Source organism: Hippichthys cyanospilos, chromosome 17, assembly GCF_059441005.1.
Source record: "Hippichthys cyanospilos isolate Australia breed blue-spotted pipefish chromosome 17, RoL_Hcya_1.0, whole genome shotgun sequence".
Taxonomy (NCBI): Eukaryota; Metazoa; Chordata; class Actinopteri; order Syngnathiformes; family Syngnathidae; genus Hippichthys; species Hippichthys cyanospilos.
The window spans coordinates 13,952,834-13,980,300 of NC_142385.1; the positions used below are offsets into that span (position 1 = coordinate 13,952,834).

Genomic DNA, 27,467 nt, shown 5'->3' on the forward strand with positions numbered 1-27,467 from the left:
GGACTGTACAAGGTCAATTCTACTGCTTTCTGAAGCAGCCCCTCCGAAGCCTCTCATTTTATTTATTTTTACAAGTCCCTAATTTACATCAAGGTTCCCACAGGCCTGTTCTGAAAATTGCTTCTTCGAAACAAGGTTTTGTTCCCAATCTTGCTTTTGCACAGTTTTTACTGACCCCTGATTTCAAAACTAGCTAAGTGCGTGATGAAAATTACAATTCCTTACAACTACGTCAATTTCCCCAAACGGGATGCTGCTAAATAATCAAGCTCTTTGACGACGAGTGGATTTTGTGGCTCTATTTGACAAATCACAAAAGAATTACGTTTTTAAAAAGCTATTAAACTGATTGAATTGATCGCGTTATCGAAGCGTCACGAATACATTCAAAACTTAATATAAAAGAAAATGAAAGTAACACATTTTTAATAATAAACCAAATTATTTCCCGGACTCCCGGGAGGCCGCGGACCTCAGTTTGAGAACCCAGTGGACCCAAAACCAAGCGGAAGAAAAAAAATTTGGTCAAATCTTATTGAATCTGTTTATTTCCAACATGTTACCACATACACGTGTGAGAATACACTTGACTAAAATTCTATTTGAGTGTCGAAAGACACGGGTCACAGTGATTAGACGCAAATCCAAAAAAAAATCACGATGCATAGGAGGTTTTCCGAGCGCGTCGAAAATAACATTTAGTGAAGAGCTGCTACCAACGATAAAGATGTGAAATATTCCAAATGACACAGATTATTAGTCTTGATGCCGATGAAATGTACCGTATTCAAAACGTTGCTCAAAAACGTCAAAAGGCATCCTAGAACCTTCCAGTAGTTACAAACAAAATAAATAAGTCAATAAATAATTTAGTAGTCATTCAAAACCCCCGACAAAAATCTCTTTCCACTTGCAATCACCTCCAAAAAAAACCCTTTTCCGACATTTTATTACCCTCATATTGTTCTTCCGATTTTTTTTTTTTTTAGTCTTTTGTTCGTTCTTTTTCCATCTTATCGTCTTTATCATCATTCACTCATTTTGATTGAAGATTTTATGATCTATATCACCCCTAAACAGTCCGTCTCAAGTAAGAACAAGCTTCCAGTTTGCCGTGTGAAGTGTAATTGCACATCCACGCCACCAGGTGGTGCAGTGACACTCTCATTATCAAAGTCTGTTCTAAATTTTTTGAATTACTGTCAGTTTTTTTTTTTTTTGTAAACCACATTATGTGATTTAGGGAAAAAAAAATCAATCTTTTTCTTCAGCTTAAAATGTTGAGCATATTGGTGCTCCTTTGTCAACTCATTCAATGCCGAGGACGTAGTTTCACGTTTCACTAGTCCAGACATTCAATCCCAGATACTTAGTGGAAGTGGAAATGAATATCTTTAATGTACTTAAGTATCTATTTAATATTTAGGAATCTGGGATTTCATAATCGGAATCTTAAAAAAACGTGAAAATACGTCCCTGGCATGAGATGAGTTAATGTTTCAATTTACATTTATCAGTACTAATCGATTTTTTTTTTTGGTTTGGTACCAAATGGTTCAAGTTTTTTTTGTTTGTTTTTGTTTTTTTTTAGGCACTTTGATGCACTTCAAGTTTATTTTTTTCAGTTTGAGAATAACCTGTATAAACCCTGTAAAAACATGTACAGTTTACACTGTCTGAAGGTTGATTCATATTGCATTTTTTTTCTTTAGTTGATGTTAAAAATGATACAATTATAGGAATACCTATACAATTTTTATAAATCATGCCTTTTCACTTTCCTAGGGGGGGCTTTGCAAAAAAAAAAAAGAATTGAGAAGCGCAGCCCTACCAAACATTCAAGCTACATTCTGACTGGAGTTCCTGCGGCGAAATTTCCGATTTCCCGAGAGCCTCGGCGGCAGTCCGGGAAATTTAGGAGCTGATGATCTGGCCCGACCAAGTCTCGTGCTTGCTTCCCGGCTTCAGGTGCGTGATGACCACCTCCACCGCCTGGATCTTTTGCATCTTGGGGGGGATGGGGCACACCTTGTACGTCACCTCGTCCCCTTCCATCGGCACGTACTCGCCCTCGATGCTGGCGGAGAAAGTACAATCGTTATCGTGATGCGCGTTTGTATAAAACGTTGCGCTAAATGAGCCGAAAAACCTTAACCCTCCCCAAAAAAGTGTGTACGCTATCTACTCCTAGTAGTCTGAGAACTAAGTGATCATGCCATGTTTCATTTTTACATGTTGTCACCATCTGGGTGAAATTTCAGCTCCCTAGTGTCTTATTTGACATGTTGTCACCATCTGGGCAAAATTTCAGCTCCCTTGTGTCTTCTTCAACATGTCACCATCTGGGTGAAATTTCACCGCTCAATTATGTTGTTTGACATGTCAGCATCTGGTTGGAATTTCAGCTCCCTTTTGTCTTCTTTGACATGTCACCATCTAGCTGAAATTTCACCTACCTAGTGTCGTCTTTGACATGTCACCATCTGAGTGAAATTTCAGCTCCCTATTGTCTTATTTCACATGCTTTCACAATCTGGGTGAAATGTCAGCTCTCTAGTGTTTTATTTGAAATGTTATCAGCATTTGGGTGACATTTCAGCTCCCTGGTGTCTTATTTGACATGTTGCCACCATCTGGGCAAAGTTTCAGCTCCCTAGTGTCTTCTTCAACATGTTGTCACCATCTGGGTGAAATTTCACTGCCCAAGTATCTTATTTGACATGTCGGCTGAAATTTCAGCTCCCTTTTGTCTTCTTTGATATGTTGTTACCATCTAGCTGAAATCTCACCTACCTAGTGTCTTTTTTGATATGTTGTCACCATCTGGGTGCAATTTCAACTCATTCAGTGCATCATTTTTTGTGTGTGGTGTCTCTTAAAAAAAAAAAAATGAATCGAGAAATTGAGGTCAAACTGCAAGACTCGGTCGCGTTGACTCACTCTGAGACATGGACAAAGATGTCCTCTCCTCCATGAGAGGGCCGAATGAACCCGTGACCCTGCGAGCGGGAGAAGTTTTTACACACGCCCTTGAACACGGGACCCGATTTGGCTCGCACTGTCCTGCGCAAATTACGGACAAATTACAACCCGAAAATCCACGATACAAGTGAATGTGACGTTTTTTTTTTTTCTTTTTGCTGCAACAACTCACGCCGAGTACGTGCGCGTGCGTTTGGTGGGCAGCGGGCTGGGCAGCTGGCCGCCGGGCTGGGGGGGCTTCCTCTCCCAGACCCGGCTTCCCTCCCGCAGGAAGGGGAAGGAGACGGCGAGCGGGGTGGGAGGGGAAGGCGGAGGCGGCGGGGGGCCCGTCCGAGACGAGGGGTCCGCGTCGGACATGTTGTGAGACGCGTGCCCGGTTCCTGGATGGGGCGCGTGGACGCGGCGTTACGCCCCGCGCATGGCGGAATCCAGCAAAGGCTAAACGACAAACAGAGAAACCCCGACAATCAGTAAGCAGCAGATGATATACACATACGCACAAGGATTTGTTTGCTATCTTCGTGGGGACATCTCATTGAAAACGAGGCTTTTTTTTTTCTCCACATAGCCATGGCAAAAAAATACCATGTGTAATAAGGCTTTTTTTTTGGCAAAAGTTTTTTGCAAAAAAAAAAAATGACAATGTATATTGAAAATTTCTTAGTGTAGAGAATTTTTATTTTCACAAAAAAACTACAATGTATAAAAGGGTTTTTTATCTTCAAAAAACGTATATTAAGGTGGATTTTTTTTGTTGTCGCAAAAAAAACCTTTCAAAACCTATTTCACTCACACAACTGAAATGATCTCACATGAATTACTGATAAACTCCTCCCAAAGTAGTCTACTGAAATATTCTCACACAAATAAGTTTTTTTTTCCCCAAAACACTCTCACATGCTATTTGTTTCACTCGCTCACAAATGAAAAACCCTCACACACACCTATTATTTTTTCTCAAGCCTATGTGAGAGGAAAATAGAAGCTGAAAAGCAGTGACTAAAAAAAAAAAAAAAGAAGTCCCCCCCCCCCCCAAAAAAAAAAAAAAAATCCCCACAGCCTTCTCCCTCGTGAAAGCATTGCACTGTGCCTTGTCTCCTCATCAGTATGGGAGACACGTCAACACTCTCACACAACACTTGAAACTTTAAAGAGCCTCTCGTATTATCGCACCATATGTCTTGCCCGGATTAAATAATTCACATCACTAAAAGCCCTTCGAGCTTTTTATTTCTAGAACGTTCTCTGTGCCCCCCCCCCCCCCATACACACACACACACACACACACACGAATAAGCTAACGTTGCCTATTGCACGAAACCACCCCAAAAGGGATGTTAAATCTCTGCACGTTTTAGCTGACGTTCCAAAAAAATTAGAAATAAAGAAATCGATCCATCATTAACATCCTCAATCTGGGTTGCACTTACCGTCACAAGATATCTGGCGTCAGTCGGTCAAAGGCGCTGCGCAGACGATGATGTCATCAAATCGGTCCACAGTGAACGCGGCGCTGAAAGTCTTTTTTGTGTGTGTGTGTGGATGCGACGCGCACAGGCTGGACCGGATCACATTGGGAGGAAGGAGGGAGGGAGGGGATGGGGTGTTGTAGGCGGGGTTAAAAAAACAAAACAGATTCACCACATACACAAAATTCTTTGTCCACACATTTGGAAGTTTTTAATTATTTCACGTTTTATTGTTCGAATCCCGGTGAAAGTGGGGTTCTATTTTCAGTAACTTAGTCCAATAAAAATACTGATCGAAGGTGGAATGTGTAAGATTTGGCGACATCTAGTGGTTAACAAGGAGAATGTACATATTTTGAAGCATGCGCAGTGTAAGCGTACGTTGAGCTGAGAACTTTTCTTTTTCTCGTATAACTGAAAAACAGTGGATTTTCACGATGAACTTTGTTCAATAGATGTTGCTAAACGTAGATGATAAAATAATTTGTATACATATTATATAAATAGTTCATCTGCAATCTCACCACACGTTATGTTTTCTTTATTTTTGCAAAGGCTGAGGTTTTGCAAAGTTGTTTCTCTGAGCTATAAACGATCTAAAAATAGATCAGATCGTGCATAGTTTACGTGAATATAGAAATAACACATACGGAAGCAAGTGGGTAAAAGCAAATCAGAAATAATCGTTTAATTTTTAAAAATGGCGGATGGTGAGCGATTGTTTTTGTGAAGTCTGGGTATTTTTTTGAGGGGGAGGGGGCAAATCTTCGAAAAATCGCATTTTTCACAGTCGAAGTTCAGACTTCCCACCTTCTTCGAACGCAGCATATGACAAGGTTAAAAATGGAGAAAAAAACCGAAGCTGGCCTTTTATTTTTACGGTAAGAGAAGCAAAAATATATGAAAGGACCAAAAAACAGCTTTGACAAATGAAATGAATAATAAATAAAGATTAGCTTCACGCGGGAGAAATAAAATACAAATCAAAAAGAAACGTAGAGTTCCCCGACGTTGCAGTTACGTATAAAGCCTGAAGATGTCGTTGTTTGACAAGACATTTTTAACACCTTTTAATACACCTGCAAATCAAAAGCCATAAAAAACGTCAAACCCACTATTTACGTTCAATAAAAAAATAGTGCACTGACAAACATATCGGATAAATAATAACGTTCTGCTCGTCTACATATATTAATGAGTCATGTTTGCTATTGTACAACCATTAAAGTCATTTCTCCAACAGAGGGCGCCGTTGTATTACGCACTGCGCTGGCCATCAATTAGTAACCGCTAAAACGAAAATAAATAAAAATGTGAATTATCTTCCGGTTCTATCTCACTGTGTCTGCGAGTGAGTAGTCGCACCATATCAAGCATATCTCCTGTCCCCCGAATGGATGCATAATGACTCCATTGAGAGCCCAAAACGCCCCAGGCTTCTTTTTTTTTTTTTTTTTTCCATTTAAACTGTCTCTCTTCAAATCTGATCAATACAAAAGACTCACTCACAGACAAAAGGTCCCCCAAAAAGTCCCCTTGAAAATCATGTTTCAACAAACAGACAATACGACAGTTCAAAGCCAATTTTCATCCGTACACTTGTTCATGTATTAAAAAAACACAAACAAAAATAAATTCCTCGTGATGTGATTTACACAGAGCAAGCATATCAAGATTGAAGACCGCAAACGAGCGGAAGTCGAGGTTACTGTGTCTCTATAAATAATGCACGAATGCAAAGAGGAACAGACGCGCAGAGAGAAAATCCATGTCACTGTCGGTGCATCAGCAAAAAGCGCCATCATTAATTTACATTCCTTGCTGGCCAATCACACGAACGCTATCGTCATGGCAACGTCCCCAAATGCAATTCCGGCCCTTAAAACATTTTTTTTTTTTTAAACTTGACTCAAAAAGAATTAATTAACGCTCAAGTATCTCCAAGAACTTTTCTTTGGTCTTCCCCTACATGTAACACTGACTTCTTTCATTTTTTTTTTTTTTTTTAATCTGTATGACTTGAATCCCTCGGACAAAACACTGGCGTCTTTATGTATGGGAGGACACAACATTCTGTTGAGTAATATGACACCTGAGGCCAAATATTGGCTTGATGTCAAAACAACAAAAAGCGCTCAGCGGGTTCCGATCGTGACTAAACACGCCGTCCCGTTAAATATGTTGAACGCAGGCAAAGTCGTTCGTAGTTCGAACGCGGCACGATAACCAAGCGCAATTATCGGCGCTCGTCGTTTGAAAAACCCGAAACGGTTTCCGAGAAATTCAAGTTGTGGATGGCGCATTGTCCATCTGTCAGTAGGACAGAAGATGGGTGGTCCAACGAGGCGTTCACTGTCCCCTCTCAGGTTGCAATCAGGGATTGCGTTCCAGGTGACCAGTCAAGTGGAAATAAAATGTGTGTGGCCTTGCTTCATTCATTTTTAACCCATTATGTTACAAATGATGGAAATTCCTTACATTTTTTTTGGTGATATCATAAAAGATTCAATGGGGAAAAGGTGAAAATTCCAGCAGATGATTAACACGAGTAAAATTTCAGAATGCAACGATTCTGACATTTCTAAATGATTGCAGCTGGACGTGTGAGATTTTGTATACAAAAATAATCATTGTCCAAATTTTGGACCATGTAAAACCATTATAATTTCTATTTTTGAAACGCATTTTAATAGGATCTATTACATCTATTAAATCTGAAGAATTGTGCAAGTGAAATTGCCATGTGAATACTGGATTAGGAATGTTGGTTCCACTCATAACTTGAAAACCAGTAGATGATGCATAATGTTTGTGCGATCCCAAGTGACTATCCCACGATTACATAAAAATACAGTTTTTAATCTGTGTGCATATATGTATAGATATGTATGGGTGAGTCTGCTTGTTAATGTAAAAACTAGAATGCGTGTACATGTTCCTAATATACAATCCCCTTATAACAGCTATGAAAACCGGAATCTGTGTGCGTATTATGTACTTAGTTTTTGTGTTTGTGGGGGTGGGTGTGTTCATTTAGTGGGCGTGGCCAAGGCAGAGGAAGCCTCGGAGCAGCGAGCCGGTGTCACAAGAGCGGAGCGCCAACAAGAAGCCAAGCATCCCGCGGGCCCGAGTCCGCCCGCATTTTTTTTCTGCCCTCCGACAGCGTTTGCGGACGGCCCCTTCTCGTTCGAGGCAGAAGTCGGAGCATGATCGCGCTCGGGGGTCTGTGAGCGTCTCGACCTTTCGCTTCTCCCAGAAGATGGGGAGGACTTACGGGATGAATATGATTGTCGTAGCCATACTGCTGGGGCAGGTGAGTTACACACTCTTGCTTTTATTTGGTTTGAGGACTTGAGGAAAGTCCTTCCAAAAGTCGCACCTGACCGCGCTGACGTCGCAATCAGCTCAAACTTTTATTCAGCTAATCATTCACAGGGAGCATGCAGCAGATGTTATGTGCCGGGTATCATTTATTTATTTATACAGTATGAAAAATGTTTCATCACAAAGATTTGGAGGGTTTTAACTTGATAAAATATTTTAAAAAGCACTTATTTACTTTTTGGAGGGGTCTATATCAGTTGTTGCAACAGGCAAGTACTGATATCAAAAATCTGTATCGGGCCGATACAGGCTGACCTTATTTCCAGCTATTGTCATTTTCAATTGCAGCAGATACATTATATACAATGTACCATATATATATATATATATATATATATATATATATATATATGCGCCTTATAATCAGGTGGGCCTTATATATGGATGAATATTGAGATTGTGATGGGGAATGAAGTGATAAAGTAAGCTTGACCTGTGTGTTTACAGTTGAACAAGGTTGCTCATATTGACATTGAGTTATTATGCTATTGAGAGTTATTATTTGAGTTATTATTGTTATTACTTTGAGTGTTAGTATATTGTGATTGAAAAAGTTTTAAAATATGTCATTAATTGAGGGTGCGCCTTATAATCTGGTGCGCCTTATAGTGCGGAAAATACGGTATATTATATATATATATATATATATATATATATATATATATATATATATATATATATATATAATTTGGTTTGTTTGTAGAAGTAGTAAGTAGAGCCCCCCCCCCCAGCCATTATGTTACATGTGACCCCAGTGTTAACAAGTTATGACAACTTTCCAGCAAGGCCCTGTCAGACTCTCCTTAATTTATTGAAAAGTTCCCGAGAGGCCTTGCAAGGATATAAATATTTCTGGTGTGTGTCAGGGCTGCACAGAGCACGGTCTTTTTTTGTCAAGGTTTTTACACGCCTATCGTGTCGCGACTCAGGTATGCAATATCGATCACCCCCCCGCCCCCGTTCTATACGCGGACCTCTGGTCCAAATTGAAAGCGGCTCCGGCTCTAATGGTGTAACGAGCGCTGACGGCCCGGGTCCAGAGGTTAAGTGCCGCCGCCTGGAAATCGACTGCGGCGTTCGCCGGATTGGCCCGAGCGAGGTCACCGCTCCAGATGTATTTTGGATTGGAAGAAAAACAACAAAACAAACCCCACCCCTTCATGTTCCAATTAATTTGCTCTTAATTTGAAAATTACGCTATGTTGAAGCTTTCTTTTACGTCAACCCCTCAAGATGACTCACTTGCGTTTCTCAACATGACAATGCTAGCAGATATGCTAGCTACTGCAAAGCTACATTTAGCAATATCTACTTGAAAGGTATTATAGACATCTAATTTATGACCATTCTTACAATTTGTGAACCTTGGGCTATTTTGACAAAGAACTACCACAGATTATGTTAGTAGGACACCTGGGAACTGTTCTAAAATAAATAAATAAATAAAATACTGAACTTGACTTTGACATTGTTGACAAAATACGCTGAAAATATCATATGCCGATGGCGCTTCTGCCGGGCGGCGTTGCGCCCACACCCCAAGCGACGAGCGGCGGCTCGGATGTTGGGCGCACCTAAAGAGCGAATCGGGGTCAAAAGGGGATGAAACGAAAAGCGCTGCGGGACTTGGCCCGCTTTCAAAGGTGTCACTCAAATATCCGGGAACAGGTTTGTTCACATGCGAGGCCCTTTGACGTTGGCGTGGAAGCTTCTGACAGTATACGTCGTCTCGTTTTCTTTGGCGCTTAGCGGACCGGAAAATATCGGACACGGTTATCGGCGTAAGATTTAATAGGGTAGATATGGATGCTTTTTGTTTTCACACAGATACTGGTTTTCATCGGGTAATGGGGACCGTATCTGGTTTTCCAATGAAAACGGGGACCAACGTACTAATTGTCATATCGGGGACCATCCCAAACTCACTCGCGCACGCTCAAGCGCAAACACATACGCACTACCTGGCAGCTGACTCGCAGGGGCCCGCGGGAGCCACTTGATGTTCTGTCGACAACATTCCGCACACGCCTTGAGTTTGACGATTTATGACCTTTTACTTACCTTCGACACTTAACATATGCACGCGTGCGGCGTCGAAACGAGGATTTTACAAGGGGTGCATTAAACACTGTCAGCACGTTAGTGACACCTTAACAACCTAATGGGATTCTATACAGGAATTCCCTTTACAAGATCAGCAAAATTGATTTTCTGATACAAAAGACTTTCAAGCATGAACTAGAAGTATTTTATAAAACTTTAAGGCCTGGGAATTCTTTTTTTTAACTCACAATTGTTTGCTGTTTAAACTCATTCAATCCCAAAAGACGTATTAATACGTCCAACACATATATTAGGGTAAACGTGGCGGCGACATAAAGATAGCGATATCCTCCGAAATATGAGGAGAGGTTGTGTAGGTGTACCTAATAATTTGGCCCTTGGAGATAAATCAGCCTCACAAAACAAACAAAAACAAAACAATCGGTGGTTCTTTGGCCTCATGAGCCAGATGGCTGTTGCATCTTTTATCGAGTTTGGCCTTGGAGAACAAGTCGCGCTGTGGGTGAGGTGGGAAGGCGTGTGACACACAAATATCTCCGTGTCAAAAACACTTGACGGCTAAGGAATGCGTTTGAGCGCGGGAGGCACGAGCTACAATTTGTTCGGAAATGTTTGCTCCTTGCCGCCAATCATTTACAACGCGGGACAACTAAAGATGGTCTCAAAATGGCCGATGCATCAAGAGGAAGTAATGATGTTTGTATCAACGGAATTAATTCATTAAATACTAAAATATTAGATTACTTTAGCACTAAAGGTACTAAAGAAACTGATTACTTTAGGTAATAAACTTAAGTACTTTTGATTATTTTAATTTTATATATATATATATATATATATATATATATATATATATATATATATATATATAATATATATATATTTTTTTTTCAATTGTTTGGCTAAAGGATGGTCTAAAAATGGTCAGTGTGTTGAATGGAATTAAGTTATGATATTTGTACTACTGTAATTGATTACTAAAATACTAAAATATTAGATTACTGTAGCACTGAAGGTACTAAAGTAACTAATTACTTTGGGAACTAAATTTGAGAACTGATTATTTTAGTACTCATTAGCATACCTTAGCATCACTTATTATTACTATTGATTACTTTTGGACCTAAAATGAATGTTTAAAAGTATCAATTACAAATATTTACACTGAAATGTATTTTACTTTAGTATTTTATCCATTTATTTTTAGACACACCTTTAGCTAGGTTTTTTTTTTCTGTAAAACCAGGCAGGACATGTCAAACGTCTTTGCACAAGTGCGTGTAGAGTACATGTAAAAGATGTGAGCAGCGCTTGTACAAACTTGCAAAAAAAAAAAAAAAAGACTTCTAAAAACAAACTTGTATTCTCATCTGGGGAAACGTTAAAAGTAATAACAAAAACAAGAAGAAGAAGAAGCTTCTTCCCAGACATTGGGCCTTGGAAGCCTTTCAAATGATACGAGCATTACTCCTGGTGTCTTTTAGCTGCGAAGGAGCCAAGTCAAGAGTAATTCTTCCTCTTTTGACTCCGGGGATGTAAAGCTATCTGGTGTTTATGTAACTGCATTGCTATAAGAAGGAGCCGAAAAAAACGCGGCGTCGCTGAAATGTGCACTTTGGATTCCCACGGGAGAAAACGGAGCATGCGGGGTGATGAAATCAAATCTGAATAATCAGTCAATGCAAGTACCCAAGACGGGAATTGAACTTACTCCATCTCGGGGTCCCACGCGTTGATGGCGTCTGTTTTGATCGGCAGGCGGGGGTCTCAGCCAAGGAGGAGGAGGAGTGCCTGTCGGGCCAGTACACCACCGACGGCAAATGCTGCAAGCAGTGCCCGCCCGGCGAAGGGGTCGTCAAGCCGTGCGGAGCCACGCAAACTGTGTGCGCGCCCTGCCTGGACAGTAAGTAACAAAAACGCAATTTACCGGAATCCCCCAAATATGGGACACATCCTTCATTTTAGGGTTTATGTTGTTTTGCCTCCCTCTTCAGGCGTTTTTAGCTAATTGTTCTTATTTTCTGTTCGTGTGATTTACGGGGGGGGGGGGGGGGGGGGGCAGTAGCAGAATTTTAGAATTAGAGGGGATTCTCCAAAGAGTCCAGATCTTTTCCAAAGTCTTCAGAAGCTTTTTTTGGAGGCAAGGTTTAAATCATCAAGGAAAAAATAGATCAAGGTGATGCAATATATCAAATGACTTCTCCCACGACCCGCGTGGTTTTTGGAACGATGAGCCTCCTTATCGTGGGTTTGTCGTTTCCCGGGAACATGGCTGTGAAGCGGTCTTGGCCCCTGTAGTCTGACTGTGTCCTCTTGACCTCGCGAAAAGAGGCAGACTCACATATAAATAACCTTCAATCCAATTGTTGACACAGATATACGCTTAATGTTATTCTGGAGCTCATCCTCCATCTTGACTTCTTCCAATCTTCCCGTCTCATGTCTGGCGCGATCCTCCGTCGTATGTTTTCCCGCAGCGGTTGGATCGGCTCCCATTCTTATATCTTCTGCCGCTGCTCGTAAAGTCCAGGTTCTCTCCCTACATGGTAACGGGCAGTCCGCTTTCATTACCAGCTGATTTTCTAACACGCTGCCAAGTGAAGCTGAATCTTCAGGCTTCCAAGTGCAATAGACTTCCCGATAATGACAAATCCCGATGGAAAATACTTTAGGGTACTTGGAAAACATCCCGACAATCACTAATTGAATTCAGGATTGGCATCAGCAAAACAAATATCTGATTCTTGCACTCCAGATTTTCTCTGCTCACATCGACGTTTCATGTATGTTAGCTTAATGCTAGCAAACAAAGGAAACTATGGAGTTATGCACATTATTTATAAAAGAGTTCGATTGATTTATGATCGGCTAATAAAGGCTAACACCGACGTTCGTCAAAACGCTAAATATCGGCAAAATATAATTGAGAAGCACAGCGTGAAGCGAACATAATCGCCGGCCACATGAAATCAACTTTTGCGGCTTCCCGTTGTTGCTCATCGGTGCTTAAAGACGCAGTTCAGCTGCTCAGACATGATCAACCGCAGACACACCATAAAGGTGCCATCTACGCAGAAAAAAAAAAAAAAAAATTGTATTCTTAAGTATGGGAACTGCCGATGTGAACGAAATATTTTAGGCACTTGTTTCAACGTACTTGCAAATGCATTTGAACATATCAAAACAGGTCATATGAACGAAACATGCTGACCAATATCAAAAGCTGACTTTCGCCTCCCCACACACACACACACATTTGTAAGCCTATACTTGTGAGGTCACCCATTGACATAATGCATTTCCCAGCCTCTAACCTTAACCGTCAGAGCTGATTGCCTAACCGTAATCCCAAACCCAACCCGGTTGAGAGCTGGACTCTAAAAGCAAGCCTTGACCCTTAAAAAGAGGTCTGAACTTTTGGGGGGGGCACCAAAATGGTCCCCACAAGTACAATTTGTCCCCGCAAAGACAATAAAACCCAGAAATTGGTCCCCTTTCATCTAGTGTAAATCAATGGTGCACACACACACACACACACACACACACACACACACACATACTTCAGGCTAGCGTTATTAATGTATTGACTTGCATTATTGATAAACAGCATTATGATAATGGCTCTGAGAGCACTCGGGGAGGAGAAGGCGGAGGCAGTGGCACGTCTGAGTGTGTCTGGTAAGCAGGGCGACCCCCCCGGCCAAATAGCCCCCCCCCCCGGCCGGACCGCCACATGGACGCAAAGGGACAGGCCGGTTTGCACCCGAAAATGAGAGGCGGGCAAAATGCGATAGCATCAGATAAGAACGCTCGAGTGACGCTCCATCTGTCCGCGCGGACGGATCTCGCCCACTTCGTCGGGGCCAGCCATGCAGTAGGTGGTCCGATGATACCAAACACAGAGATTCTTCAAACTTATATACCATATTTTCTGTACTATAAGGCGCGCCTAAAATGCTTTTATTTTCTGAATACGGTACGCCTCATATAGTGCATAAACTACACTTTTTCATTTTTCACTTAATAATTCTTCAATTTTTGACCTGCGCATTTCAGTTATAAATGTATTTTTTATAGTTCAAATTCTTATTATAATACCCTGTTTAAAATTTGCTCCAATTTTGAAGCAATTTATATGGGGACAAGGCGATTAATAATAATATTTAATTGAAGCACAATTATACTATTTTGGCAATTGGCATTGATCTAAAAAGTCTTTTAATATAATCAAGAGGTATTTTTTCCCCCCATTCTTCAGGTAAAACTTTCTACAAATCATCTTGTCTATTAATAAAATTTGACTGACTTATCTGATTGTTTTGTTGACGTTCCCTTTAAGGCAGCTCCATCTAGTGGATGCATAACGCAACCTCAGCCACTACTGTTGCTTCTATTCTATGCACTTAAGAATGCGTTGGGGTCGATACATGAAAATAGTAACACGATCAGTTTTATGTTGGAAAATAAAACCGGGTTGGAAAATTGTGTGACTAAAGACAATTTACATTTGTATCAAACCTAACAAAATAAAGGCGTACTAAAAGGATTTCAGAGAAAGGAGAAAAGACAATTTTGCAATGAGCTGATGCATGTTGCATTTTTTTTGCTCTTAATTTGAAAAGAAAAATGTGCTGCTCCCGTTGCAGCATTAAAAAACAAAATCCGCCAGATCTGCAGAAAGACCGTTCAAATCTCACGTTCCCCATTTGAAAACCACAGTTTCAACATGGTTGACAAATAGTTAAGTAAAAATACATTCAAAATGCAAATGTATGAAACGTTTAAGTTTCATAACCTTTTTGCGCTCAATCACATTCCATAAGCTCAAACGTAGTCAAACGTGCCGCCAGTCAAAGATTTACTGCCGTTAATTGAGGCCGTGCGCTGGTGAAGACCACCCATCTTCTGATTTATCTCAATGTCGCTGGCACTCACACACGCGCGCAAAGCTCTCCCAAATGGGCCTGTTGCATAATTTAGCGCGCTTCTCTATCGCTGCCAAATCCAACTGCAAAAACGCACAACATTGATCGCATCTTCTTTTGAGTGGAAAACCTTCGTTAGCAAAGGGGGTCTCTCTTTTTTTTTTCTTTCGCTCCGCTTTCAGGCGAAACCTTTTCGGAAAACTTCAGTCACACGGAGCGATGTCAAGCCTGCACCAAATGCACGGGCCTCTTCCGCATGGAGACGCCGTGCACGGACGCCAACGACGCCACCTGCGTGTGCAACTACGGTTTCTACCTGAACGGGCTGTCGCAGAGGTGCGAGCCGTGCACCAAGTGCCCCGTGGGCCAGGGGATGCTGCTCAGCTGCGAGTCGGACCACGACACCGTGTGCGAGGAGTGCGGCGGGGACACGTACTCGGACCAGGAGAGCTCGCGGGAGCCCTGCATCCCCTGCGCCACCTGCGACGAGGGCGAGGAGCTGCAGCTGCAGGCCTGCACCGCCGTCACCGATACCGTCTGCCAAGGTAGGACCGGGAGACGTTTTCGAAACCTTGCCGTGCGAGTCGCGCGTCGTTAACGGCGGCGCAAATGTAGCGAGGGGCCGCGGACAGAAACTAAGCGGGATGGGCCCGATGACTGGCTCGATTTCAAGGTATCGGTACTTGCGATGGAAGTCGCTGCTGGTGTCGTAACTCGCTTGGAACGGTTTTATGATCGGCGGGAAGAAAATAGAAGAATTAACAAATACAATGAAAAAAGAGGGGGGAAAAGAGAAAAAACAGAAAAAAACGTAATCGCATTCGTATCCCATCGAGGTCATGAATCCAAACGACGTCTTCGCATATTTGCGGCGGCGGACGGCCGCGAATACAGTAGGAAACACTTGTCCCGGAATTGACACGTTACCACACTGTGGCCATTGTCAATCCGTCCATCCAAATGTCACCCCGGAGCTCATCCCGCTGTCTTTTGCGCACAAAGAGCCTTTCTCCCCAAAGCGGAGGGATTACGGGAAGGTCACGTGGACCAACCGGCTTTCCTTTTATATCGCCGTACCCCGCGGCTATCTCCGATTCCCGACGCCTCGCCGATTAAATCGATGCTTTTGTCCCGTGACAATGGAAGAAGTGTGCCGAGGACTCATTCCATTCCACGCATATGAGCTCTATCGAGAAAAGACAAAAAAAATCCCTCGTAAAGATAATCACACCATTTTTAGAGGAAGGGCGCTAACGTTGGTCCATTCGAGCCAAGCCAAAGTTAAAGAGCCAGGAGAAGTGGCAGTAAAACAGGCCAAAGTGCCAAGGGCAATTTCAGTTTGTTTAGAGTCAATCGTTAAGCTTTGAAAAACTTACTCATCACTGAATGATTTTTAACTTTAACAAGAAAATGCTGAACTTTTATTTAAAAAAAAATATATATATATATGCATAAAATCAGAGACTTTTTTTTAATTAATCGCAGGAAAACACATTTTTCAGGTACGCTTGTCACAAAAAAAACAAAAGTAAAATCTTGAAATTAACGTAAAACCCTCAAAAAACTAGATTTGGTTTCGCAAAGCGAGCAAATATTTCAATTATTTTCATTTTTCCAACAAGCCAGAGCATCTTTTTAAAGTAAAAGTAAGTAAACGGACATATTTGCGTCGGTAAAGCTCGTCTGAGTTAGCAGACATAAGTACATATATTTTTTAACGATTCTAAAAAATTTCCATCATTATTCGCAGTAACACATAAATTTTTCAACAATTATTTTTGATGAATATTATAATAAAAATGTGTGTACAATCTTGGGATTAACATAAACAAGTCAAATCAAAAACTAGATTTGGTTTTGCAAAGTGCGTAAATGTTTTTATTTTTACCGTCAAGTAACTTTTTAAAGAAAAAGTTTGTTTTTTGCGTCAATAATGGTCGCCTAGGTTAGCAGACATACATATGTAAATACTTTAACTTATCACAAAATTCCCCATAATTAACCGCCATAACAAATACATTTTTCAGCAACTATTATTGACGAAGCCTAGCGCAAAAATCGAAGTAAAACTCTTGAAATAAACGCACAAATTAAAACTTGGTTTCGCGAAACTTTTTAAAGTCAAAATGAAAATGCACACAAACGCTCATTTTAATCGACGTGTTGATTGGACATTAGGAACATTTGAGGATGAACTTTCACCTTGAACCCGCAAGCTAACAGGAGGGTTAACGCAACTCGATCGAGAGAAGCAAGTCGGGACGGGAAGATCAGAATCTAAGGAGCCAGAAGTGCAGTGCATCCTTCGGATAAGCGAGACGGCGCGTCATGTGACGAATGTGTTGGCCGGAGGGCCCCCGGGCCGCGCATCATCATTCGTCGCTCTAACCCAATCGCGAGCTCCTTAATTGCCCGCGTAATCTTTTTAGCCGAGCGCTCGCGTTATCGCTAGCTCCGAATCTGTAGCGCTACCAGACGTCCGTATGCATTAGGCCGGTCGGGCGACACCCCCGGCCCGAAAGCCGGGACTCGGTCACGTCGGGAGGGTGTGGAAAGAGCGAGTCGGCCGCCGCCGCCTGTGTAGCGACAAGTCGCAACTTGAGATCCTGCAGGCCCGGCCGCGTTTAAGGTGGAGAGCGCCTTACAATCACAAACCGGGAAGTTTGTCATTACTGATGCAGTATGTACATTTGAAGTTTATTTATGATTTTCCGGGCAATTTGTAACACGCATTTGTATAGTTTGGGTGCAATTCCACTATGGTCTACTGGATGGCACTAATTATTGTTACAGTGGAACCCTATGTTACAACGTCCCTAGAGGCTTGGCTGTATTTGTGTGGTTTTGTCTCCATCTGCAGCCATTTTTTGGTAATTACACTTTTTTTCAGTTGCCGTCCCTGCAACGCGTCACCACAATTCTGCTCTGCTATTTGTTGGCGTCTCCTCACGGAGATGCTGGTCTGTTATTGGTCGGCCTCACTCACTCATTTCAAAATGGCGGAACGGTAAAACTTTGTTCGATTGTGAGTGGTTACAAAACCAGATTTATAGTGCATTTTAAAAGTTGAAAGGGTTAGCCATGGTTCCCAAAATTGCTAGTGATGTTAGAGAGAAATAAGAAGATGATTTATATGGAAACGAAGCTGGAGATAATCAAGAAATCCGAAGCTAGCCTAGCTAGCCTAGGCCAGCCTTACTAGGGAATATGGGCAAAACAAGTGCCACTCAAAGGGAAATAAATCCTTTCTATATTTTTTATTTAGGATGTTTTCTGATCGTATACATGTATATTATATATACGTAGCACTTACTCTACTATTTTGGTTCCAATTTTTAATATGTGTGTACAATTTTGATGTTTTTACCTGGGGTTCCAAACGCGTTAGCTAGTTAACATAGGTTTGGATTGCTTGTCATACGGCGAATTCACCCTACGACCCCGACCGCGGAACGGATTAATCTCGTAAAACGGGGGCCCACTATATTTGAAGTTTATAGTTGTATCATTGAAAAGGATTTTCATAACACACATTTGTATATTTTGGGTGCAATTCCACTACGGTCTACTAGATGGCACTGTTTACTGCCAGTCCCACTTGACTAATATTAAGATGTAATCCTGGGTCACAGGATGGAGAAGAGTTTCATTGAGGAAAATAAAGTCTGGCGACGGAAAAGACGAGACGCCATAAAGCTGTCATGAATCGTTCACTATCTACGGATGAGTTAGACCACTTGGAGCGTGTTTCTTTACACGATTGTAATCAAAGCGCAGATTTTAGAGGAAAAGCGTGTCAACACCTGAGGAGTACTTTCATGGGTGGGCGTGGCCAGTCGCCTTTGACAAGCTCCTTTCACGCTTCGCTTAAAACTTGTGTCTGCACTTATCGTCCTTTACTTATCTTCTCGACGCACCGTTTGCAACCTAATTCTTTTTTTTTTTTTTTAAGTTCGCTCAGACATTGGCGGAAGTTATGCGCGCTGCCCTTTCGCCCAAAGCAAACATGCATGTGCTCCATTAGTCATGAAATCTTTAAAAGGCGCTCAATTATGACCCTGTCATATGACACAATGCATCGGAATCGGTAAGGTGATAAGTATGTCAAAAACATAATAAATAGAAAAATAATCTAGTAAGTGTATACTGTATAACTACTCATTATTTCTTTTCGTCTGTACATATGAATTTTTAGGCGGCAACAAAATGAACCTATGCTAACCTGTTTGTCGACCTATTTTGAAAGTTGACTCACCTGACCAGGTCAACATTTTCTCTAGCCCTACTTTGTTTATCACATCAAAGCTGAATACTGTACGTATACGGGCAAAATCCTTCTATAGCCGAGGACTTGACCGACGTAAAGACAGCGAAATGCCAAAAGTAAAATGCCAGGGACATTCCGGAATTCATATGTCCACAATATTAGCACATCAATAACCGTGAGGAATCCCCAGTCGGCCCGAGACCATCAGACTGCTGATCTTTGTACGGCACAGTCGTCTATTGTGCGGCTTCAGTGGCGCGGCCTCGACAGACTTGTGTCACCTCTGACTCCGGGCCTGGGGTCCCACAAGTTCCCCGCGCTGGACACTATGAGCATTGTCGCTTGAATCGTCCCCTTGTGGACAAACTACATTTTTGGGAGGTGATGCGGGACGGGGGGCGAGCGTTCCGCCGGTTCAAAGGTGACCGCGACACTTGCACTCCGGCTCGTGCCTTCGTTCAGCCGACGGGCAAATGTCCGCGCAACGAGCTTTTGTCCTCTTTACAAATAACCAGCGGACGTCACAAAACTGCTCCGCGGGCTAAACCTGGAGACAGAGACTCACTATGCTTTGCAAGCTAGCCACAAGAACATATGAAACAAACAAAGTTAACATTGACATATGGATTAGTCTTATTAGCATCTTATTAATCAAGTGTTTTTGGAATGTGGAAGGAGCCAGATTAACCAGGGAAAAGCCACACAAACACATGGAGACAAAATTCGAAAACTCAACTCTAAATCACTCAGCTACTGTTCTGCATTAAAAAAAATGCCTATTCAAAACGCAAATCAGGTAAAGATGAGGTCACCAAAAGCGTAGCCACTGCAGAGATGGAGAAAAACAGCAAATCTTGAAAGAACAGATGCTGAAAAACACGCGTCGCTCGATAAAAGCGATGGAGTTACTCTTCGGCGCTCTCCAGTTTCTTTGCTTGACCTCCGCGAGTGCTGATTGCATTTTGTCGCAGAGCGCGCACACACACAAAGAAAAATGAGAGGGGGGGAAGATCACGCAAAGAAGGAACTACGAACTCAAGGAGAAAACAGCGAAGCAACAGAATTATTCCCGATTGTTTCGTTCTTCATTTCAAATCGGTGGAGCCCGGGCAAGTTGCGACGGCGCTGTGCTCGCGTGGAACAACATTTTTCAAAGAAAAATAAGCATTCCGCTTATAAGTATATGTTGAATGATGAGCAACATCTGCTTCAAAGATCGAGGAATGATTCAGGTGTGGCCTCCACACACAAACATGCACAAAACTTTAAACACAACTACTGGTTTTCAGGACCATCACAAAAAAAAAAAATATATATATATATATATATATACACACACACACACACACACACACACACACACACATATATATATACACACACACACACACAGGTATATATAGCGAAGGAGTGAGTACTGGTTTTCAAGTTATGTGAGGACTATCAACCCACACATGCCAAAATGTCCTCACTAAGTCAGTATAGCCGTACAGGGACACGATCACACACATATTCAAGCAAAATCTTAATGGACAATGGAATAGTCGGCTAGGAGGCCCAAGTGGTATTCCGGTAATTTCTGACTAACAAACACAAGCAAAAGTGTTTTTTTTTTTTTTTATCACATGAGTCATTCACTCCAACTGGTTATTTTGACAGCTACGCTTCTTGCAGCTTTTATGATCGCAATCTCAAGAGCCTCCCAGGAAGTCCGCTTTAAAATTAAATGCTAGATCTGTCAAGTGTCATGTTGTCCAGTGTTAAAAAAAAAACAACATTTTCCTTCATAATGTGCGCACAAAAAATTGAATCCAGGCCAGTGTCCTTGTTTTAATCTACTAAACTACGTAGTAACGTTGTTAACTGACAAGTGTTAATGCTGAATTTAGCAAAGTTGGATGTGGAACCCCCTTACAGAGCAGATGATCCATTATGATCTTAGGCCCTTTTTTCCAAATGCTCCTCTCATATGAAGATATGGGGGGGGTGATAACAGAACTAAACGAATAAAAGGACATAACCAGGTGGACTGGACACAAAACGTTTTGAGTTACCATCTTTGAAAGACTTGCTTCGGAAAGCAGAGAGCCGCCAAACGAGTGCCGGCGATTGTTCGGAAAGCAAACGTCTGTACAAGAGGCGGTAAAATGTGAAGAAAGGGTTGGGGGGGGGGGGGGGGGGGGGGTTATCATGCGGGACAAAGAGGATCTTTGTCAAGGATGGGTGCCTGGTTTCAAGTGGGTAAAAAGACAGAGACGGTGAAACGAGAGGGAAATCAATACACTGCAGTGGATCACAAGACATTTATTGACCTTTTTTGGTCATCGCGTCACTTCCGGGTGGGAGTAGCTCTGAACGTAAACACGTACACTTGCTGCAGTGGCCGTCAAGAGGAATAAGTACCCCGTATTCTACAATTCATTGTTGTTGATGTAGCGTACTTATTATAGCAGCAATCGCGGAGGTGAAATGGAATCAGTCAAATCATCGTTTCGCATTCAAAGGAATGGAAAACCCATTGATCCGTTCCAACCTCCCACTTAAACAAAAAAACCTTAATAAGAAAAATAAACATCTGTCTATCTATATTCAACTTTGAAAAACGTACAGTAAAGTCAAAGTAGAATGTAAAATAACTAACTTACTGTGATATTTATGCGTCACTTCAGAGGATGTTTTGTTGCTCCTTCTGGTGTGTGCACCTTGGCCACATGGGGGCAGTATAATAGATATTTATTTATACATTGAAACTAGCAATCAGAATTCAGTAATCTGCAGTAATATTTGTCATTCTTTGCAGAGGATAAAGAATATATTCCTGAGTAGGGCTATGTAATGTGTTTAAAAAAAACGTTGTTTCAAGAGTTATGACATCAAGACACTATTAGCATCAATGGTAGCATCAATCTTTTCCGGGGGGGGTTTGGCAAAATATAATTGTGAAAGATATGCTTTTATTTCAATGCTTAAAGTAATTGATAGATTTAGTGCTCGAGCACCTAAAATAATTGCCTATTTTGGCACCTAATTCATTATACTTCTGAATTCAAATGTCTACTTTAAAAAAAAAATGTCTTTGGGATCGAATAAGTTAAACGGAGTCCTAACTGCAAGTAATGTCTGCTGTCTGAAGTCCCCTGGCGCTTACTGATTACAAACACCATGCAAATGTATATTTATTAACACAAAAAAACGCCTTGACTCCATTTATAGAGTGTCAAAAAAGTAGCAAAGCTATCTGAGTCATCTCAGAGAAATCAATGTCTTTAAAGAGCGAAGGATTGACTGGATTCTACATTTCACTTTCCAAATTCCGAGCTAAAAGCCGGCCACGCGGCATCCATCTAAATAACATTTGAAATGTTTTCGCCTCGTCACTACAGGCACTCAGCCGCTCTCTCTCGGTACCTACTCGCCGTTGCTCGGCACGACTTCCTGTTGAGTAACAGTAAAGTAGGTGACGAGGTGGCGAGGTTCCCACAAACGCCGATAATGGACGGCTAAAGTGGAGCAAGTCGCTCTTGAACGCCCCCCCGGGGAGGATGAGCGCGCGGCCAGGGGTGTAATATATACACTCGCCGTTTACCATATCCACACCTGCGCAATCTAACGGGATCTTACGCCGATGCATGGAAATCTATTTTTCTAAAGCGGACTCTCCTTATGGCGGTTGATGGTCATTTTTTGCCCCTCACAGCGCAGTACCCCTCCGTGTCGCCCACGCCCTTCACCGAGCCCATCTACGACGACTCCTCCATAGACGGCCCCCCTCCGGACGGGCCCACGGACAGCAGCGCCACCACCACCGCTGACGGCGACTCCCACGAGCGCATCTACCAGAGCTTGAACGACAAGCTCATTCCTGTCTACTGCTCGGTCCTGGCGGCCGTGGTGGTCGGCCTGGTGGCCTTCATCGTCTTCAAGCGGTGCGTACGCCGATCGTTTGCTAGCTAGTTAGCGCATTTTGGCTCGAGGGACGATCGGAAATCTCATGTTGTGAACTAGTTTACATGTTTTGCTTTCGCGGGCCGCATAAAATGTGGTGGCGGGCCGGATTCGGCCCCCGGGCCTTGAGTTTGACACCTGTGCACTAAAGGCAGGTTAGTTATAATGCTAAATTCAACACAAAATAAGAATTTCATTGGTATTCAAAAAAATAACTGCCTGAGGAACGCCTGCTAGCTTAATGCTGACATGCAATTAAAAATGTCACACGAGCCAATGAAGAGCATTATCCAATTTGGAGGATAAGAATTATTACACACTAACAAAATGTAGCTATGCTAACCAGTTAGCAATGAAAATGAGCATTAGCACGCTGGCAATTAGGACAACAAGAACAAACGCTACCATTTAGTTCACTCCGGTCAGCACATTGGGCACCTTTTGTGCTTGACTGAAAAGGTGAACAAAAATAGGTGGATGGCAGCAAAGGACTACTTTTGTCTTAATGAAGCTCCTCAACTCACATCAAGTGTTCTCTGCCACCAAAATGCCACCAGATGTAGCAGAAGCAGACCAAAGAAATCCGTGAATAGGCGATAAAATCGCTCCTCTAGATTTTTCCAAAAGTACGTGCCTTGGCTCAAAAAAAGGTTGGAAAACAACGACTAAATCACGATCGCTTATGTTACATATTTAATGATTCATCTGTTTTCCTGGGGGGCGCACCCTGCTGCTCCATGTTATATATTAATGCACAATATGTTCTCGTAATGGAAGGTCACGCCGTGCATTTACCGAGGGCCGACTTCTTCTCCTTTACATGTAGGTGGAACAGCTGCAAGCAGAACAAGCAGCAGGCCAACAACTGCACGTCCAACCAGAACCAGACGCCGTCGCCCGAGGGCGAGAAACTGCACAGCGACAGCGGCATTTCGGTGGACAGCCAGAGTCTGCAGGAGCAGCTGGGCCAGACCCAGACACATTCAGGTAAGCGTCACCTGCTCAAAAGACACCACCACCCCAAATACTTTTAACAAGCCAATAAAAAAACGGCAGGAAAAGACTTCTGCATCAGCTGTAATTTATTTGGGCGTTATCTGAGACACTTGAAATGGTGGCGGGTGTGTGCCAACAACTATTAAAATTCTAAAGAGCCACATCTCATTTAAGAGAGTAAACACTTTTGCGATATTATTTTTAGATTTTTAGTTTGCTTTAACCTTCCGGTGTTCTACGTATTAATTTGTTCTGCTATTAAAGATTTAAAGAATAAACTGCACATGCTTTATGTAGCTAGGGCTATCTAGCTAGTTTTATCTATTTAGCTAGCTGTTAAGATTGCTAGACACTAGCTTGCTACGACTAGCTAGAAAGCTAGCATTTTGCTTTAGATGACACAATGTGGTAATCCAGCGCAACTTGTTGAGCCTGGAAGGAGGCTCCTCCCACCTGTGGTCCTTTCTGAAGGTTTCTTATTTTCCTGAGAGTTTTGGGAATCTCGTTTATTTGACATGACTAACAGACAGATGGATAAATTGATGAATGGACAAAGGGGTGGACGGACCTAGCTAGCTCTATCTAGCTAGGTCTAACTAGTTACAGACGCTCAATCTGCAGGAGCTAGAGCTAGCTATTATAGCTAGATCATCATTGCTAGCTCTATCGCTAGCTGTAGAAAATGCAGCTAGAGCTAGATAACTAGATCTATCTAATGTAGCTAATTCTAAATACCTAGCTCTATCGACTGTAGCTAGAACTAGATAGCTTGCTCTATCTACTGATAGTTAGCTTGATAGTTAGCTGTATCTACTAGCGCTAGTTAGTTAGCTCTATCTACTAAAGAGAGAGTTAGATAGATAGCTCAAACTATAGCGAGAGTTAGATAGATAGCTCCATCTACTGTAGCTAGAGCGGGCTAGCTGGATAGCATGGATAGATGAACAAATGAAAAGACCTAGCTAGCTCCATCAACTGTATCTAGCTAACTCTAGTTTTCTAGACAGCTAGCAAGAGTCTAGCTAGCTATGAATATATATATGTATGCATAGACGTAGCTGAATTTTTTTCCAAGGTGAACCAGGTGTACGTTTGCCATTCCAGTGGTCACGATGGACGAGGACCCCTGCCTACTGCTGCCTCTGCACACCAGAGACAAGGTGGAGCAGCTGCTGTTCAACGGCGGCCACGGAGACGACGGCAACATGGAGGACGACTGGTGCAACCTGGCCGGCCTGCTGGGCTACGAGGAGGAGCGCATCGCCGCCTTCCGCCAGGACCAGCACCCGGTGCGGGCGCTCCTGTCCGACTGGGCCGGCAAGGACTGCGCCAGCGTGGACGCGCTGTGCACGGCGCTGCGCAAGATCAACCGCGACGACATCGCCCAGAGTTTGGCTCTCGGGCCCGCCGCCCCCAAACCCACCGCCACGTCGGTGGTCTAGCAAACAAAGCGGGACTTTCGGCTTGTCTGAACTTGGAAGGAAATTAGCTTTAGCGGTTCGCTCTGCAGATAAACGACTCCTTCCGCGACCTTTACCCTTGGCTTTCTGTCTCACGAATAGCCGCAGTTGTACCAAAGACGTGTTAAAGACTCCGGGCCGTAGCCGACGAGCGCCATTATTTACATTTCCGCCGAAAAATGGCCGCCCGAGCGGACGTAGCCTCCTGTCTACCAGAGGTCTGGATCCTCGCAAGCGTGACACGCCGAGGGGAGGATGTTTGGATTCTTTCTAAATGGACCTCTTCGCCGAGGAATCGTCCACAAATGCCGGGACACGGATCATAGACGCCGAAGGTCGTTGAACTTTTGAGTCATGGCGTGTAACGTAGACCACTCCCCCGCAGCCAATCGCAATATGTAAGCATGCATGGACTTAGTATAACACGCACAAAGGACACAAATATCTTCCCGACATTTATACGAGAGGCTATATCCTATTTCCTTAAATATCGGACATTCGCTCAAAACTTTTACACCACGTACAACTGAAAAAAAAAAATTACTTAGCTCGCCAAATATCATTAGCCAACATTGAAACACCTATATACATGCGCAAAAAACAAAGTTGACATCAGATGTCAACTTCTATCCATAGACACTTCCCTTTTCCCATTAGGGTTTAAAAAAATGTATTTACTCATAGATATTATTTCTACACAGGCAGTAAGAATGACATTGCTAACCAAAACAGCAGCACCTATGTATGAAAACGCAGGTTTCCTTCGCTATCCTCTTCCTCAGGGTACGGCCAACTTCCCACCATTGCGACAATCATGACACTGGCTCTCCAAAGTTGTCACAGAGGAAAACAAGAACCTATTTTTTTAAAAAACTTTTTTTTTTGTTCTTTTTTTAAACTTATGGAGAGGGTTACATTTGAAGGAGCGTCTGTCGTTGAAATGAAGGTATTCCCACTTTTTTTTGAAAAACGTAGCACTTCAATTACATTTTGACGGTTTTACATCACAAGTGCCTGGCTACTATTTCAGGGCTTCTTGATGTTGCACACTTGTTTTTTTGTACCCGTTTTGTTCGTGTAAATAAGTCCATTTTCTTTGTTTTCATTTTTTTAACGAGCGTATAGGACCCAACGTAGTCGGATATCGGAAACAACATTGCATGCGTTTTGCGTAGTAGTATTAATAACGATAATAAGTCTTCTGGGACGCGCCGCGCGTTAAACTAACTTAAGTGTGTCCTACGTTTATAAACTGTGAGCGGACATTTTTCTTTGGACAGTATTTTGTTTCGAACGAGAGATTGGACTTGTACAGTGGTGAATTCGATGAACGTTTTTTGCACTTGAGCGTGGTGTCGTTTAACCGTTACGCAAAATGAGGGGAGCTTAAAGAATGTTGCTCATTATACTAACATACTGTATTATACAATGTGAATTTGAGAGCTTCTTCGACTCGGACAATAAAGGTCTGGAAATTGTTTCAGTTATTCGTTAACCGCCACCTAACATGAGAATGTTGTCATATGCTGTTACAATAAAAGCTTAAAAATATCCTTGTGTTATGTTATTGCTAAGAAGGCCATTTGGGGGCAGTATTTTACAGATATAGAGATATGCATCGTCTACATGTGTTGCTCCACCGTTTGTGATTACGTATCTCGTACTTAAACATTAGAACTGCTAGCTACAGGACCTATACATATTCAATATAGCATATTTCCTTAAAATGGCGAGAAATAAATTTGATTCTTCGAGTTGTAAATCTAGTTCATGATCGTAAAACTGCTTCAAGAAAGCATCTGATACTCGTACTGGCAGCTATCACAACAACACAACCTTAAAATAAATATATTTGTGGGGAGTGTGAGGTTGTAGTCTACAGTAAACAAAATGGGATGGGGTATACGAGTTATTTCCTGTTCCAATTAATTTGCTCTCAATTTTAAAAATGTCCTGTTCCTGTCACAAACATACA

General features: G+C 42.3%; 2 protein-coding genes across 2 annotated transcripts; one reads left to right on the forward strand and one right to left on the reverse strand.

The window, feature by feature from the left end:
* Positions 1-530: 530 nt before the first annotated feature.
* csdc2a (cold shock domain containing C2, RNA binding a) lies at positions 531-4,558 on the reverse strand. The gene is made up of 4 exons (XM_088439387.1): positions 4,413-4,558; positions 3,155-3,420; positions 2,941-3,063; positions 531-2,077 (listed from the first exon to the last, which is right to left on the reverse strand). The coding sequence occupies exons 2-4, from the start codon at positions 3,337-3,339 to the stop codon at positions 1,915-1,917; spliced, it is 471 nt and encodes a 156-aa protein (XP_088295513.1). The 5' UTR covers positions 3,340-3,420; positions 4,413-4,558; the 3' UTR covers positions 531-1,914.
* On the forward strand, positions 2,594-27,043 carry LOC148409803 (tumor necrosis factor receptor superfamily member 16-like). The gene is made up of 7 exons (XM_088439386.1): positions 2,594-3,452; positions 7,489-7,764; positions 11,658-11,802; positions 15,007-15,369; positions 22,789-23,017; positions 23,863-24,023; positions 25,137-27,043. The coding sequence occupies exons 2-7, from the start codon at positions 7,711-7,713 to the stop codon at positions 25,472-25,474; spliced, it is 1,290 nt and encodes a 429-aa protein (XP_088295512.1). The 5' UTR covers positions 2,594-3,452; positions 7,489-7,710; the 3' UTR covers positions 25,475-27,043.
* Positions 27,044-27,467: the final 424 nt, after the last annotated feature.